The sequence below is a fragment of the Glycine max genome, chromosome 8, assembly GCF_000004515.6.
Source record: "Glycine max cultivar Williams 82 chromosome 8, Glycine_max_v4.0, whole genome shotgun sequence".
Classification (NCBI taxonomy): domain Eukaryota; kingdom Viridiplantae; phylum Streptophyta; class Magnoliopsida; order Fabales; family Fabaceae; genus Glycine; species Glycine max.
Window position 1 is genome coordinate 4,523,626 of NC_038244.2, and position 18,137 is coordinate 4,541,762.

An 18,137-nucleotide genomic window follows, 5' to 3' on the forward strand; every position below is an offset into this window, starting at 1 on the left:
GGCCCGTTCAGTCCCATCAATTTTTCTCTCCTTTTTTATCATCATCCAAATGCTGCCTAAACCTTAATGCTTTCTCTTCCATCATGGCCTTGATTTTCTTGTTATTTCCATTCCCCTCGGAACGGTAGTTAACGAGAAGAGAAAAACAATGGATGAAACTAAAATTCTCTTAGAGTTGAAGTCCGTTTCGTCCTTATGTGTTCATAGCTTCATCAACCTTCTATGCGAAGAAACTATTTCTTTTCTCTCAGTGTTCTCTTCAGATCCTCTGTTTCATTGCATCGTGGCGTTTTGCACCTTGGTTTTCCTCTATTTGCCACACCTTTTCTTGAAAATAATTCTATCTCCAGTGCCCATTCTCACTGCGATTCTCCTTCTCTCTATTCTCCGTCTCGGTGCAATTCAAAGGTTACAACATGAAAGAAGGGAGAATCATGTGAAACACGAAGAACAACCCATCGTTTACGAAGAAAACAAGGGAAGTAAATACAAGGGAGAGAAACAGAGTCCATGTACCATTGAACCTGACGAAACAAAGTCCGTAGAACAAGTGCACCAATGGGTCCATTCAGAAACAGAGGTCATTTCCGACATGGGTTTTGAATCAAGTTCTCGTTTTGTTGAATGGAACGTGAAAGCACCGTTGGAAGTGATATATGAAGAGTATGGTGAAGGTGAAGAAGCAGGGGATGATGCAAACGAGAACGTGGGTATTATGAGGTACCCTTCGTTGTCGCGTTTTTACCCGGAATCGGATTCCGATAGCGAATCGGAGAGTGAGTTTCCGGCGATCGGAGATTGGGACTCGCCGGAGGACCTTGAGTTTCGCTGGGGTGAAGAAGAAGAAGAAGATGATGGTGATGATGATGATGAAGAAGAAGAAGACAGAGAAGGGTTGATTGAGATAGCTCTCGATGGATGCAAGAGGAAGAGGAACTTGGAATTTAACTTTGATGAAGAGAATTTGATTGAGATCGATATTTCTCCGTCGAGGTACAGAGAACTTTCCGGCGACGACGAGGTGTTTTCCGGTGAGATCAGCTACAACTAATGTGACATTAATTCGAGATTGACGTAGTGGATTATTGTGTTTTTTGAGGTTGGTGAAAAGGGAAACCAGATGATAGGAATCTGTGTTTTTATTATTTCTTATTGTAAAAAAATTTAGTGGGATTTTGGTGCTTGCCTGTTTTGGACGTGGTTACCGTTTTATTAAATTTATGATGCATGTACAATAATTTACTAAACCCAAACTCTCAAAGGTTTCTGTTTCATTGATAATGTACTATTCTTGTATATGGTTGTTCCACTTCCCGGATCCCTCCTTCCATACCCAAATAAAAATAATAATGTGTTGCAGGTATACGTGGCATTTGTAGTAGTGAATTGAGGATGAAACTATTCCAGCATGAAACTCCACCTCCATGAAGTGGTCTGCGGGTCGTAGAAAAGTTCATAGACAACAAGTAAGGCACACACATGACACATGTGTACATAGCAAATTAAGGATTTAAGGGCAATGTTTGATGGCTAATATTCTCTTTTATTATGCAATTAACTTTTATCTTCTTGTTACGTTTAACTTGTAAAAAATAAAAAAATGTTCTAAGGATGTGGAATTACCGCTAGAGGCCTATATAAATCAATAAATTGATTGATAAAGAAGGACAAAATAATGAAATAGTTTTTTTTTTTTTTTTTTTGTAATCTAAGAAATTTACATTTTTATGGGGGTATGTAACGTTTGGGTTAACCTCAATCAAAGCTCAAATTCTATATTAGTTGTTGCTTTGTCAAGTTCCATCTAATCTCCAACTTGGAAATTGAGAGCTATTCACTGTCCAAGTTCATGTCAACTGGAACATGAGTAAGAATTCCTTAGTCACCATGAAGCCAAACCCATTTTGCATAAATGAGTGGAGATCGAATTTCCTGCGATAATCCTAGTTCAGCCAACCACTCAAATCCTTCCTAGCTAATTCGTGTTGGATTAACCTTAACTTTGGTTTGCACTCTTGCTATAAAATACTTGCAAGCTTAAGCAAGGAAGACATCTTCATCCTTTGAACTTTGAAGTCTCAATCTAGGCTAGTGCAATTTTTTGACTATAATTTTTGTATGCTAGTCAGTAGTCAGGCAACCAAAACTCGTGCGTAAACAGGGCGCAAGCAAATGAATTCACCCTTCCATACTTGAAAAGATATATACATACCTTTCTTCTTAGAAGAAAAAAAAAATCAAACTTCAAGGTAATTACCTTATACTTTCGTTTCATTTGAATGCAGAGAGAAAATGAGAGGAAAAAAATATTTTGAGAAAAAAATAATTATTATATTTTGTTTGGTTAAAATAAGGGGAGAAGAAAAAGAAAAATATAATTATATTACATTATTGATGGTGTTGTGTTTGGTTGCATGGGCGAGAGTGATGGTGGCGATGAAGATTCATGGAGGAGGTAGTGGCAGAGAGGAAGAAGAAGGATAGAAAGGACTAATTAGAAATTTTGGAGGTGCAACAAGAAAAAAATAAGATGCGCCTGAAGTCTATAGATAAAACCCTACATGAAGAAGACGTTGGGTTTATCGAAGAGATTTGGGCTAAAATTTGACAACTAAAGCTCCTCAACCCAAGAATGTGATACCCAACCCATCAAGCTGGACATCAGTAAGGCCCATATTTGGTAAATAATTGTTTCAGATAAATAGCACTCTTTCAAAAAGTTGTTAAAAATAAACAATTTTTTTTTTCTAGAATGAGATGAATCAAACAAACTTAATTTCAGTATTACAGATGCCTATGGCAGTGATCTTTAATTGAAATTATTTTTTGTTTTAATAATTGGTGCAAGCAAAAGGTCAAAATTAAAAGTTCAAACTTCACATATGCTATCAAAATTAAAAGCATGCACTGTAACATGACTTTTTGACATTTTCAATTGCCCAACGAGGCATGAAGAATCCTGTTGAGTTTTTTATGTAACTAGTAATCAAAGTTCTCCCCAAAGTTTTGGTTGAATCTTCAAGAGTGTCCAAAATTGCTGGCAAGGCTTGCACTTGCTACCAACAAGATCGTGATCATAGTCTAATGAACGGAGTATGCAATAAAAAATTGTTGGTATTTGGCAAGCCTGTCTCTCTAGATTTTCGATCCAACAACAACCTATCATTCTTCTATAAATTATGACACAATAATTCCAGTCAATTCATAGAGCAGCCAAGCCACCAAAGCCTCGGTAAATTATTTTCATTTTTTGGTAGTGAAAATGATTGTCATTGTGTTGAAATGATTTTGAATGTAACTTGAGTGAAAAAATTATATTATTGTTTAGTAAATTAATATTATGTTATTTGGTACATTTTTATATTTGAGGTAGTATTAAATAGTAATATAATTTTGAAAGTGTTAATTTGTCGATATAAAATTAATTGTTCTTAACTACTAATCCTTATTTTAAAAATAATAATAATAATAATAATACATAAACAAGAGAAAGTATTAACTAGTTAGATAATGTTTTAAATATAAATTTTAAAATAAATAACAAAAAGGTAAATATTTTTAATGATATCATAAATTTTTTATTGATTATTAACAATAAAAAAAATTATATTACATGTTTGGGTAGGTTTATTTTTTAATATTGTAGTAATCTTGATAGATTGAAGCAGAGGCATAAACCGTATACTGTGTCGTGTGACACCTGCTTCCTTCGCTTGGCTGCCAGCCTAACATGTAAAAACTAACAATCAATCAAAGAAGAACAGATCATACATTTACTCTTCTAATTTTTTTTTTATTTTATAAATCGTCTTTTTTTTACTGCTTTTATAAATCGTTTTATAAAGAAAACTAAGAAAGCATTAAGTGAAAAGTTAAATATATTATTATCTTGACAATATAAAATACATTAATACTTATCATATATAATTCGAGAATTTACAATAATACGTGTATTTATATATTATTAACCTGGTGGCTGCTACTTTACTCCTCACCAACTATTTTTTTAATTAAAAAATAAGTTTTAATAAATTATTCTTTCCTTTTTACGTGCAAAATCATAATTTTCGTGAAAGTGTTATTTTTTTAAAATTAAGAAAAAGAAAAGGAATAAAAAAGTACAAGTGATTACGAAAGCCATCACCTAAAGCTAAAAGCCTAGAACACACGCGGTTCCTGCTTCGTAACTTCCTCTCTGGATTCTCTCTTTGACCCCATTTCACATACAAACATACCATACCAGACTCCTCTCTTTCTCTCTCTACAACTACCTCCTCTCTCTCTCTCTCTCTCTCTCTCTCTCTCTCTCTCTCTCTCTAACTTTCTCATATCTCTCTTTTCCTGTAATTTCGGACACTTCACGCGAAACCTTGCAGTAACAAAAAATGTGGAGTTTCACTTTCTTTGAACGAGTTTCTAGAGCTTTCCGTGATCATGGGTCCAACTTCAAGCTTGTACTTCTCTGCACCACCGTAAGGTACAATCAACTTCATTTCACTTTTTTCTTTCTTTTCCACAAACACAACTTGTTTTTCCTTCTCTGTTTTCACTTTTCCATCGTGCTTCCTTTATCATATTTTCGCATCTAGTTCGCTGAATTTTTCATTCAAGGTAGATCCATCCACATTGCAATAAAAGCAAACTTTTAAAGCCATTTTTTTTTCCAGAAATACATTCTTAATTATTCTCCGATCCTCTGCATCAAACTGTGCTCTGTTCTGTATTCAAGTTACAACTTAAATTGAATTTATAGATTAGGTACATTGACATTACATGAGTTATGAGTGAATAGATCTACGAAGACTTACGCAAAATTGTAGAATTGACACACATATCTTACAGAATTCAACCCGTATAAGAGAAATGTATCTTGTGTTCTGACGCGGTAATATGGAAAGCTGTGATTAATTTTGATAAAAAAAAATTAGTACACGGTCTAGAATTATTATGATCCGATTAATCTTCACATGACACATGATTGACTGTTACCAACTCTTTTTTATAAATTGTAAATCATGATTATATGTGGCGTAAAGATTACTGAACACTATGGGCATACATTGGTCTAAAATCATGTAGTAATTTCTTGGATAGCTGTCTGAAATCATGCAATAATTTCTTAGTTTTGATAAATTCGGCGAAAATGATTTTAAAATGATTATCACATAAAATCAATAATGCTAATATACAATCCACAATTTAAGGAAAGTTACAACATAATGAATTTTATTTGATTTTCAAAAATATTTTAAAAATAACAATGTATATAAGTTAAATACTGTGATATATTTGGTGATGTGTGAGTGAATGGTTCGGTTGATGCAGTGGTGGAGGGGTTCTGGCTTACGGAGAGGCTGTAGCCGCATCTGAAGCAGCGGCGACGACCACGGAGAAGAAGAAGGTGGTGGTACTGGGAACAGGGTGGGCTGGCACGAGTTTCTTGAGGAATCTGGACAACCCCAAATATGAGGTTCACGTGGTGTCCCCTCGCAATTACTTTGCATTCACTCCTTTGCTGCCTAGTGTTACCTGTGGCACCGTCGAAGCTCGCAGCATTGTCGAACCCGTCCGCAACATTTTCAGGAAGGTGATATCACAACAAAATACTCATTTGGCCCCTGTTTCATACTTCTGCATTATGAGATTGTATTTTACATTTTTTTTATGAAATTGTTGATTAATTTTAAAAGAATACCACCAAACCCGAACACTGAACTGTTAACTAGTTGCTTTTTGAATTTGATAGGAGAGCCACTATAATTGTGCTCTACCTTGCTTAAATTTAATTGATCGGTTTTTAGCTGTCCTGTCAGTTTTTTATTTTATTTTTTATCAGTACTTGTCCTGTTTCAGTGATGCTTGATAAGACAGCTCCTCTTAAACCCTTTACTTTTTATGATTCATTTTATCAATTTAGAAAAAGTTTATTTCTAGAAAAATATTACATTAAAACTACAGAAATAATATTTATATATGTTATATTGAAAAACATTATTTTTTATTTATTAACCTATGCCCTTCTAAATAAGATGTGTATTTCGGATATTTAGGGAATTTTTAAAAAAAATTGGAGAGGAGGGAAGCGAGTTTCATTTAACTTTTTCAAAATCCAATTAATTTTCCTTTTTTTTAATTTTTTTCTCCTGTAAAGTATTTAATGAGAAAAAAATATGCACACAGATTAGTTTCAATTTCAATTTCAAGCCATTCCCCTATATCTTTATCTACCGAGATTGATCAGTGTTAACAGTTAACCATAAAGTGTTGGGTTGACCAAACTTATCTTACATGTACAATGAGTACAGAGAAAACATATGGGCAGGTGGGTGCATGTATTTTCGCTGGTGATTTTGTCACGCCAATATGCTATATTTTCCCTGAAACAACAGAGCACACATTTATGAGATTGTGCCACGTGATAAAATGAATAAGATATTTCGGTGGATGAAGAATTGCTAGTAGCCACTAGGAAATACATATTCTGGTAAATAGATTGCCAGCATTGATATTTGCTTAATGCTATGTTCTTTACTGGTGGTGCTGATAAAAAAAAAAATGTTCTTTACTGGTGGAGGTGGAGGCAATGCAATTAAACGTTTTCCTTGTTAATTGTTATCCTCCACACAGAAAAAGATGGACATGCAATTTAGTGAAGCAGAATGTCTCAAGATTGATGCAACAAACAGGAAAGTTTACTGTCGATCTAATATAAGTAATAATTTGAACGAGAAAGAAGAGTTTGTGGTGGACTATGACTACCTAATCATAGCCGTGGGAGCAAATGTCAACACATTTAATACTCCTGGAGTGATGGAGAATTGTCATTTCTTGAAGGTATCTTCTTTCATCATACTATCATCATGTATTTAAGGTGTACCTTTTTTTATTTTTTATTTCAAAAAGCAGTGTTCTTCGCCCTGTTAAGAAATAGTCAGGCCAGGAGAAGAAGGGGCCAATGATATCTTAATTCTTAGGTGTGATTGGATATTGTTTATACACGTATTTGTGGTTTTTAGTTATCTCATAGACATGTGTGCGTACTGTGCAGGAAGTTGAAGATGCACAGAAGATTAGAAGAACCGTTATTGACTGCTTTGAGAGAGCAAGTTTGCCTAGTGTAAGTGAAGAAGAAAAGAAGAGAATTCTTCATTTTGCTATTGTTGGAGGTGGTCCAACTGGAGTGGAGTTTGCAGCCTCACTACATGACTATGTCACTGAGGATTTGGTCAACATATATCCTGGGATAAAAGATCTAGTTAAAATTACACTTCTGGAGGCTGGAGATCATATTTTGAGCATGTGAGCATGAAACTCTCATTACACCTTTCTCCTTATTAGCAAGTTGTTTAATGATGCTTTGCTGTCCCTTATGTGTGTTTACGAGTAGCCATTTCCACATTTGAAAGTATTTGATTCAGTCATGGATTTTATACGTGTGGTTGGGTGGTTTAAAATAGAGCATACTATGAGCTTATAAGTTTTCATTCTTATGCTCACTTTTCAGGTTTGACAAAAGAATCACTGCTTTTGCTGAAGAGAAGTTCGGAAGAGATGGTATTGATGTGAAAACCGGATCCATGGTTGTGAAGGTTTCTCAGAAAGAAATTTCTACTAAAGAAATGAAAAATGGAGGAGCAATTACTACAATTCCATATGGAATGGCTGTCTGGTCAACTGGTATTGGCACTCGTCCATTTATAAGAGATTTTATGTCACAAATTGGTCAGGTATGTCTTTGGGAAATTTACCATTATAGTTGTCCCGATTCAATATTCCAAATCATGTTTCTGGTATAGTTTGTATTTATTTTTGGCTTAAATATAATTTTCATATTTAATATATATCCAAATTTTATATTCCATCTCTAATAAATTTTTCCTTTACATAATATACTCTTTGTCTACCAAATATTTGATAATAAGAGTATTTATTTTAAAATTAAATTCAAAGTAAAAAATAAATACTGTTCTCTCAAATCTGAATGGCTACCTCCAAATTAAAACCCTACTTTCTCCGTGTAAGCTCTTTCTTCTCTTCTTGTGTATCTTGTGCACCGCCATTGTTGACGATGGCGAGTTCATGTCGAAGCTCGCGAAGGCGCTAAGGCCGACATCGTCGGGGTGGACTGGGAGCAGCTTCTGCGACTGGAAGGGCGTGAAGTGCAACGCCAACCGCATCACCACAATCAACATCGCTTCGCAATCACTCGGCGGAACGCTTCCTCCGGATCTGAACTCACTCTCCAGAACAACGCGCTCTCCGGCGCATTGCCTTCACTTGCCAACCTCTCCATGCTCGAAAGCGTGTTCCTTAGCAGCAACAACTTCACCTCCGCCCCCGATGGTTGCTTCCAGGGACTCACCAGCTTACAAACCCTCAGCATGACCGATAGGATCAACCTCGCTCCATGGACGATTCCCGTCGAGTTGAATGATAACAACAACCTTGTCAAACTCGAACTTGGAAACGCAAACCTCATCGGTACCTTGCCTGATGTATTCGACAAGTTCGTGAGTTTGCAGGAGCTTCGTCTCTCTTACAACAACCTCACCGGTGGCTTACCCAAATCCTTCGCTAGATCTGCGATTCAGGATATGTGGCTCAACAATCAGAACGGCTTCGGGTTTTCGGGTACCATTGAGGTGTGGTGTTAAATGTTAATGAGTGAACAGAGATCTGTTTCCTTTTAAAAAAAAAAATTGAGATCTGTTTTGGAAGATGAAGATTGAAGGAAGAAGAAGAAGTTTGGTGAAGAACTACTGGATTTTAAAACAAATAGTGGCCGTTTTGAGTGACTATAAATTATCAAATATGTAATGGACACAAAGTCTAAACAAATTATTTTAAAATTTATTAAAAATCAAATACAAAATTCGGATATATATAAGAATGAAAATATATTTAAGTCTTTTTTATTTTTCAGCAAATCAATTTTATATTCTTTTATTATTTACTCGACAAAAGTTATTCTGAACAGACTAACAGACGAGCCATAGCTACTGATGAATGGTTGAGAGTTGAAGCAACAAACAACGTGTATGCACTTGGTGATTGTGCCACAATAAACCAGCGAAAAGTCATGGTATTTCTTCATCATTTATTTAATTAATATTGGACGTTGTTGCTAGTGCATGTTCTCACACATGTGCAACACACCGGCTATATTCCATTCTTATGGAGACTTATTGGTATCAATACTGTTAAGTTTATAACATTACACTTGGGTTTTGTTTCTTTATTGTTCTTCATTGAGTAATATATCTATTTAACTTTGATGAAATAGTAAAATCTTTATCATATTATTTATACACTAAGCACACATCTTGGTTAATAACTATGTGCTCACCAGTACTTATTGCCTTGCCAAGCTAGCTGAATGTTTCATAAAGCTAAAATCTATTGATATTCTGGGACTTGCATGATGTGTCCCATTTATTGGAATTTCAGATGTTATCTTTCTTCCTGTGTTGATTATTATTTGGGTTTTGGCATTTCAGGAAGATATCGCGGCAATATTTAAGAAGGCTGACAAAGACAATTCAGGAACTCTTACTGTCAAAGAATTTCAGGAGGTATTGGCTGATATCTGTGAGAGATACCCTCAGGTGGAGCTATATCTAAAGAGTCAACAGATGCACAACATTGCTGATTTGTTGAAAGGATCCAAGGAAGATGTTGAAAAAGAATCTATTGAACTGAATATCGAAGAACTCAAAACCATACTCTCTAAAGTGGATTCCCAGATGAAATTTCTTCCTGCTACAGCGCAGGTGCATATCATGTTAATTGCATGTGGCATTCTATTGTCTGATTTTGTCTCTTCAGTAATATGACTTCAGGCTTCTTAAACTGCATATCAGGTTGCATCTCAGCAAGGCACCTACCTGGCCAAGTGCTTTAACCGGATGGAAGAGTGTGAGAAAAATCCAGAGGGTCCTATCAGGTTCAGGGGAGAAGGGCGCCATCGCTTCAAACCCTTTAGGTAGCATGATCATATTAGTTTACTAGCTTTGCTTTTATGTGCTCTTTACTTTCACATGATGATGAAATGATCAATGATTCAATGTTTTTCATTGGTTGGTCAATGTTTTCTAATTTCTCATAACTACATGGTTGATTGTTCCTCAAGGTACAAGCATTTAGGTCAATTCGCTCCTCTAGGAGGAGAGCAAACAGCTGCACAGCTTCCTGGGGATTGGGTTTCAATTGGACACAGCTCTCAATGGTTGTGGTATTCTGTCTATGCAAGGTAGTCAGTTTCCCTTTGCTTAATATTATAAAAAAATTTAAACTACAAGACTCATAAGGCATTCTGATTAATCAAGTTACTAAAGCTTTTCATCAAATGCTTTGAACAGCAAGCAAGTCAGCTGGCGCACAAGGGCATTAGTAGTATCAGACTGGACAAGACGCTTTATTTTTGGGAGGGATTCAAGTCAAATCTGAAAGAGTTTCAACATTTTTCAAAGTCTTGCAGAGCTCGTCAATCTTGAATTTATACTGATGTAGGGAATTTTGTTACTGATTCCTGATTCTTTGAATAACACAAGCAGACTCCTAGCGGGGTTGTCCAAGATGGGATTTGTTATCATGCTCTTGCTAGATTCAACTTTATGTATGAATTTTTTACATACCCCTTCCCCTTTTCTTTCATGCTTCTGGTATTGGAATTGCGGCATTAGTGAATCCCGGAGTTTTGCAGATTCATTTCGGAGATGCTTGGTGATGTTAGCTTCTCGCGCCTAATCATTCAAGTTATATATGTTGAATACTTTTTATAATTTCTGCTCAAGGAAATAATTGTAATTTGTCAATACAGTATGACATGAATGGAAGATAAGGATGTCGTTTAAGCACGTAATCAAAGACTTAATAGACTAACACTCCTTGAAATTTCATCAAATTTCTTGCAATACCCTTCGTTTTTCTACTCTTACATGGATTCCGCTTAGAAGTCATTTGACTTGGATCTCATCTGCAGTTCATCTTCTTTTTTTATTCAGTTGGGTTTTAAGTACAAATTCTCAAAAGATTTGCACCTTAGTCTTTAATGCATATTCAATTTGTATTGTTAATTAGTTATTTGTTTCTGCATTTATGGCATTCTTGTTAGACTTGGTTTATCTAGAGGAGATTTTTGAACATAATTCATATATTAACATAGGTTATAATGTTCAGTCTCTACGCAAAGTAGGGAGATTTTTTTAATATAAGTCATATACTGTGCACTATCAGTTGAAGAGTGTTTTTGTACTGTAAACATCTACGTATTATGTAGGTCATGTTGGAACCTTATTGTTTGTGTTGGTAAAACAACAAAACTAGTAGATAGGTGATTGAAAATTAGAAAATTGTTTCTGTTTGAGTACCAATAGCGCGTAAGGGGTGGCTTTTTTTGCTTCGGGGGGGGGGGGGGGGGCATGATGCTAATTCACGAATAATTAAGCGAGTGTCTTTGACCTCCATGATTATTCTTCTGCAATTCTTGCTATTTGCTGTAGAGTTCGCGACTGACTCCTACACAAGCAATTGGTTTTAGTTGGATAATTTGATACTATTTAAAAGTGATAATTTCTCAAACCAGTGATAGCGACATTTGTTTAATGTATAACATGTTTGTCTTACTTATATCCATATTTTAAAGGATGGGATGCAACATGCAAGGAAGCTAATATACAGCAATTGGGGTGCTTTAATGGATTCTAAGCTTAAGCGTTGGAGAACACTACTAGGTTTGTATTTGGGTTGGTGCTTTTCTTCACCGACATCTCCCCTTCATAAGTTCATATTAGCTTTTATTTGCTAAGTTCTCAAGATGTCTAACTGTTATTAGCGTTAATTACATTTTTTGCCACTAACTCTTGAAGGTACCTTCTCCATTATGCTTACAGAGATTTTTTTTTCAAGATAAGTGTTAATTATTAATTTATTAATAAAAAAGATTGAACTTATTATCTTTTTTTTTTCTTTCTTAACCACCCAATCAACCTAATATTTTTGCTCATAAAATTTTCTTGAAACAATAAGCTCGAGAATTTTGCACAGCTTTATATTTTTATTGAGTTTTTAAAAAATAATTTCATATTTTGATAGTTGTGTCCAATATAATGTTGATTCAATGTTAATAATTCATTCAATCACAAGGTTCTTCTAGTTTAATTAAAGATCTCAAAATTCTAAGTCTACTAAATATTCAGATAGAAAACTTTGTCATTCATAATGATTTTATTAAGTTCAAATAAAATTATCTCTAATAAAAAATATTTGTAATCTATACCGAAAAAGATTATATCATTTATTCTTAAATATAAGACTTTTTTTTAATTTTGTTTACCATATTTATGTAAGACTCTTTTTAAATTATCTTTTATATTAATTATCTTTATCCAGAAATATGATCTCAACATCCCTCCCATATACCTTCGCATAGCGAAGAGCCTCCGGGCAATGGGGTACGAAGTTTTTTTTTTTTTATCTTTATCCAGAAATAAATGCATTATATCCGGGGATTCTTAGCTTATCTCCATGATGAATTAATTGTATGCATCTAAAAGCGATTGTTTGATATCCATAATAAACCATGCCTAGCTAGTTAGTAGAGTTTCGATTAAATTTTCATACAGATTCAATCTAACAGTTAAAATCACTACTACCCAACGATTAAGGCACAGGTGAGGCGATCCATTGGTATTGAAAATTCTCCATATTAAAAGGCACAAAACCTGTCACATATGTGTGCAATGGGTCATGTAAACATGGTCGAGTAGCTTCATTCGTAACATCACAACCATACATGAATAGTTAATTAATTTATCAGGTGGTTTTGGCAAATAATTAAAAAAAGTTTGTTCCTACATTCTAGAGTGGGTAGTACAGCTAGATTGGTGTGTTTCTTTATGCTTCGTGCATCAATGATCAATGATAGGATACAATATACTATATAGTTCTCTCCTCCTTAAAGGTGCCAAAGAAAGAAACTCTGGCGTTGCCGACAAAGGATACATCCCCCGTAAACCATGAAATATGTTCTTCTATGTTCATATGTAGAGCTTGTCCACTTGTAAATGTAAGGCCAATTTTCAAAAGAGGAAATTAAAGGAACTAAAACACAATTGACGTTGATAAATGGGGTCTTGTCAATCACAAATAGTGGGATATTTAAGCATGGATGGTGATGAGAGGAACCATGAAGAAGCTAGCCTTCTGCATTGGCTGGTCAATGCTCTTAGAGAATATTGATGGTGTAGAGACATTAGAGGCTGTTGCAACTGGTGTTGGACCACTGTTTGACATAGAATCATGTCTGTAGGAAATTATTTTGAAAGGTGGTTATCATAACTTATGCAAATTATTCAACCATTTCATGAATTTATGCAAATAAATAAATAAGTAAAGAGTAAACTTCTATTTTTTGTCCTTAAATTTTGTGAGATGTGGTTATAATAGTTCTTGAAATAAATAAAAAAAGATCAGATAAATCTTTGAAATTGGAACTCATTAGTCATTTTAGTCCCTGCATTAGTTATGTTAGAGAATATAGTGACAACAAGTTATAGGGGTTTATTTGACACTTTCTAATTATAAGAATTATTATGACATGACAACATCTCAGATATTTAAGGATTAAAATGAAAGTTTACTCAACGAAGAAAGCTAAAAAAATCCCTAGCCTTCTTAGGTGCAGCAAGTTTGTCTCACCCGACATATTTCTTTCTAAAAATGAATGTGACAATTCACATTTTTTTTTTCTGCGTCATAGTTTCATCGATCAAATATATATAATGCACTCTGTGCATATTAGATTTTTTAGTAGCGAGATGATATATTAGTGATAAAAGGAGGTGTATGGTTGTCTTTGGAGACGAACATTGTCAATGGATAATGGTGCAGCAGCCCAATGCTGCGGATCCATGCAGGCCAGTGATGCAACGGATCAGCCCAAATTGTCTTCTCCATACAATTTGTCCTCGACTCATTAAAACATATTACAACATACTTCATTTTGTGATTTTATCACAATCTTCAACAAATAATTTTTTAATCAACAATTATATATACACTTTATCCTCTTCAAGTACATTCTTTCACTTGCATACCTACTATTGTAATCGTGTGCTCTTCTTTAATAAGAAGGACATCTAATTACTCAGAAGTTGAAGCTCACTTAAATAGTCTCCCTAGAGTGGTCATGTGTTAACCAAACATACTGAAAGATTAAGGAATTCAGAACAAAAAAAAAAGTATCATTTAATAGAAATTAAAGCAGGTTGCATGAGTCACATTGTAATGTACCAAAATTTGATGGCCTTAAATGACCCGCAAAAGTCATTGATTAGGATGCATATTTACATTAATTTATAGATATTTTTGTCAGAGAGACTGGATGCACAACAATGATATTGAACATCCCATGTGCAATGAAATTACCAATAAGACAATTTATTTGACCCATCCAGAAAACGATATAAACATTTTTTTCTGTTTTTCTTGGGGGCATGAACAAGTTTAGTAGTATTATTTGATATTTGACATAGAAGCAAATCAACTAGTTGACATGAAACATTAGTGCATTACCCAGCTCATGGCCCACGGTGTGCAGTCAAACGCAAGGCTAATGGTTATCTCAAATAAAAAGATACTCTTTTTTATCTCATTTTATTTATTATTTTTGAATATTTTTCCATCTCAACATTTTTTTAGTGTAAACTAATCATACAGAAAATAAAAATTTATTATAAATTTTTGGTGATTACCACCATTCTATTTCAATATATTTGTAATTTGTAATTTTAAAATATCAAAAAAATATTAATTACCTTTTTCTAATAAAATCCTTATTTATCAATATTTCAATTTATTAAATATTGACGAGTCCTTTTTATTTACCATCCATCTAATCATATTTTAATCTGATAATATTATTTTATTATAGTAATTGATAAAATTAATAGTCTTTTAGAATGTATATCAGTATATATTACTGTCTTACCCAATAGTAATTGACATCCGTCTTCTCCGACCAAAGACCAAAAGTTTATGTTACTTTCTACGACAAATAAACCAGATGAAAGGAGTAATTATTTAGTATATCTGTCAAAACTAAAGATAAATTGAACAACTTTGAAAACAACACTTGTTTGGATTGAGTCTCTAACGCGGGTAATTTTGAACTTTCACGTCAAAATCAATATAAAAACGCAGAAGTTACGTATACCGGCTTCAAATTGAACGTGATCCATATTCACAAAGTTGAACCATACACAAAATATTTTCATACAACACTTCCTAAATATTTAACTATTTTCCTTGAGATGACATCAAATTAACCTCAAGCAATTACTGTCACGAGGTTCACCAAACAAGTACTACTTTATTATTCATTCCCTTAAGTTACTCATAATAATTAAGATATTGTTCTTATGTGAACTGTCGGATAATTTACATAAAACATTTGTTTAATATATAGTTTAAAAAAATACCCTTTTAGAATTCCAAAAAGAGCATAGAAAAGAGACGTGTGAATGAATAGCAATTAAAAGCTGGAGACGGATGAATGTGCTAATATATATTGGCGGGGTCTTGTTTATCCAATAGTCAAAATGGCCACGTGTTAACCCTGAAACTAAATCACATTCAAGGCAACAAATTAATAGATTGGATATGATATGGATTGAAAGAAAACAGGATAGTTGGGCAGAAGTAGAAGAACATGGGGTTCTTAAGCTTTGGGGAACAAATGGGTAGGGGTCCATTAAATTGAAAGTGAACCATAACCTTTACTTTTCAATAATTTGTATGTGGTACTGTTTAGAAAGCTTATTGGTGTTTATTATGGCCAAGGTCAAGAAATTGATCCAATATAAACCCTCTCATATCTTATCTTTTACACCAAACTGAAAAAACATTGGAGACTCAACCAAAGGCTGGGCCTATTAATATCTATAAGCACCAAGATTGCAAGCTAGCATTAGTGAGTTGGAAATTAGACTTGCAATTGCAATTCAATTAGCTAGCTTTCAACCTTATCCCATAGTGTTGAAGATGTTATTCTATTGTTACCTAACTCTCACTGAAAGCTTACATATAACAACAAAAAATGATGCCAATTCCAATCAGTCAATGGAGAGAACACAGGATTTTTTGTCACCACTTGCATTGCATTGCCTATAGTGCTTTAATTAATTAAATAATCTTTAAAACAAGTCACAAGAATGATTTGATAGCAAGGATGCCAATATATCGAGACCACCATTATAGTGGAGCTCCAACTTGCAAACGGGCAAGGGATAGCATTTGGTTAAGCGAGTAAGTGCTAATGATTTTAGCCGCAAGATCACTGATAGCACTAAAAATTTACCCTAAAGTAATAGATATGTGAATTATGATATGGATCTTTTCATCTTATAGGGAAAGAACCTAGAATATATTCCAAAGACGGGTTGGGTGCATGTGCTTTCTTTAACATAACCCTACCTAATTCAATGGGGATCCAATTGAGAGGGAAGCCCCCACCACACTCACATGAACTCACATTGCATATGCCACAGTTCCCAGTACCTTTATTTATTTATTTTTCTTTGATATGGAATATTCAACTTTCAGTGCCCTAATATTTTATATTTCGACCGACGACGTGAAACTTCAGTAGTTCAGCTGGCCAAGTTTCTAAACTTTATTATTTTTCTTCTTCTCAGATTGAAGTGGATATATGGAGACTATACTAACGAAATTCCTTTTTCTTTTTTTTTTTTGGCATCTTCAACACAACTACATTTATATTGACACAACATCAATGTCGTTTAATATTTGAGATCCATCTCATCACACTCATTTGGTTTGAAACAAATTTCGATGTGTTCAAATTTTAGAAGAAAAAAAAATCAGATCTAACGTGTTCTAGAAACAATTAAGTCCTGTTGGTGCAAAATATGATTAGGCACAATGTCGATTTTTACTTAAGTGATTCACTCAAGAAAGAAATTTTGTTTTTTATTAAATTTCTGATGCATGGTAAAGAATTTTTCAGCAGTTGTCAATTTAAAGTTTTTATGCTAAACTATTCCTATATGAATTTGCTATAAAGAGAAGTTGTAATCGGATAAATATAAAGTGCACGAAAAGTAAATAAAAGCATAAGGCAATGAAAGCAGTAAAATAATTGTAAATCTGAACAAAAGAAGATAACTTTTTATTGATGATGATCGTAGACCTGTTTTATGGTACATAATGTCTTCACATATTTATATGAATAAAAACACCCTCAGTTCCTTACAACTATCCCTAGATTACAGGAGATCATGATTTATTTGATTTTAATTGTCTTCACATCTCCTTAAGCTATTTCTCCTTTGAGATAATGGGCTTGATCCAACTTTCTTACACTTTTATGCTTTATGGCCCTTGTCAGCCAAAAACAATCGTAACGATAACGATTATGCTTTCAGTAGTTGGCTGCAACCGAATGTTTTATTTGGTGCCAACAAGTTCACATTACATTTTAGATCTTAATCTAACCTCTCATATTCTTTTTAGTTTTTTATAATTATGTATTAATAATAAGATTTCTTAATATAACATTTTATATAACAAGTTAATATATTTATATTAGTTTATTTCTTTTGAAATATATAATATAAAACATTCCTTAAATTTAGTTTATATTTTTTAATTGAGCATAGTATGATTTTAAATAAATTACCGTATTAAAATTTTAAATAAAATAATGTTTAAATTAAACTTGTCCTATGAACACCTATACCATCATTTCTGGTTGCTCTCTGCCTCTCTCAGATAAAGAAGAAGAGTAGCATCATAATACTTCTTTCCGATTTTATTATTATTATTGATCAAAATTTATTAAAGCATGAATGATATATATTAAATAGGGAGTAAGACTTGTATATTTTTTTTTGAAATTTTTTATAAAGTTTAATTAACTATAAATAATAATGTGCATTTGAAAGAATGTATTTATAAGATATATTGCATATATTAGAAATTAAGAAAATAAAGGTTTTAGCAACTTTACGCATCCCTCACACAAAAAAACAAAGACTGATTTTTTTTTTATTGGAACTCAAATAGTGTTAAAACTATGTCAAATGCATTAGAATTTTTGTTGAGCACTAGCCTAACGT

At 33.5% G+C, this 18,137-nt stretch overlaps 1 protein-coding gene and 1 pseudogene across 1 annotated transcript; one reads left to right on the top strand and one right to left on the bottom strand.

Moving 5' to 3' along the window:
* Positions 1-316: 316 nt before the first annotated feature.
* Positions 317-1,244, bottom strand: LOC121175275 (uncharacterized; annotated as a pseudogene).
* A 2,928-nt stretch (positions 1,245-4,172) lies between these two features.
* LOC100800518 (external alternative NAD(P)H-ubiquinone oxidoreductase B2, mitochondrial) lies at positions 4,173-10,861 on the top strand. The gene is made up of 10 exons (XM_003530941.5): positions 4,173-4,477; positions 5,326-5,587; positions 6,628-6,834; positions 7,049-7,299; positions 7,505-7,727; positions 8,978-9,082; positions 9,498-9,770; positions 9,861-9,982; positions 10,130-10,249; positions 10,359-10,861. The coding sequence occupies exons 1-10, from the start codon at positions 4,386-4,388 to the stop codon at positions 10,444-10,446; spliced, it is 1,743 nt and encodes a 580-aa protein (XP_003530989.1). The 5' UTR covers positions 4,173-4,385; the 3' UTR covers positions 10,447-10,861.
* Positions 10,862-18,137: the final 7,276 nt, after the last annotated feature.

What these genes read in the sequence shown, in the direction of transcription:
- LOC100800518 (XM_003530941.5), top strand. Translation starts at nt 4,386, where the DNA reads ATGTGGAGTTTCACTTTCTTTGAACGAGTTTCTAGAGCTTTCCGTGAT. An exon ending in TCCGCAACATTTTCAGGAAG is followed by an intron (nt 5,588 to 6,627) that starts GTGATATCACAA and finishes TCCTCCACACAG; the next exon opens with AAAAAGATGGACATGCAATT. An exon ending in TTATGTCACAAATTGGTCAG is followed by an intron (nt 7,728 to 8,977) that starts GTATGTCTTTGG and finishes TATTCTGAACAG; the next exon opens with ACTAACAGACGAGCCATAGC.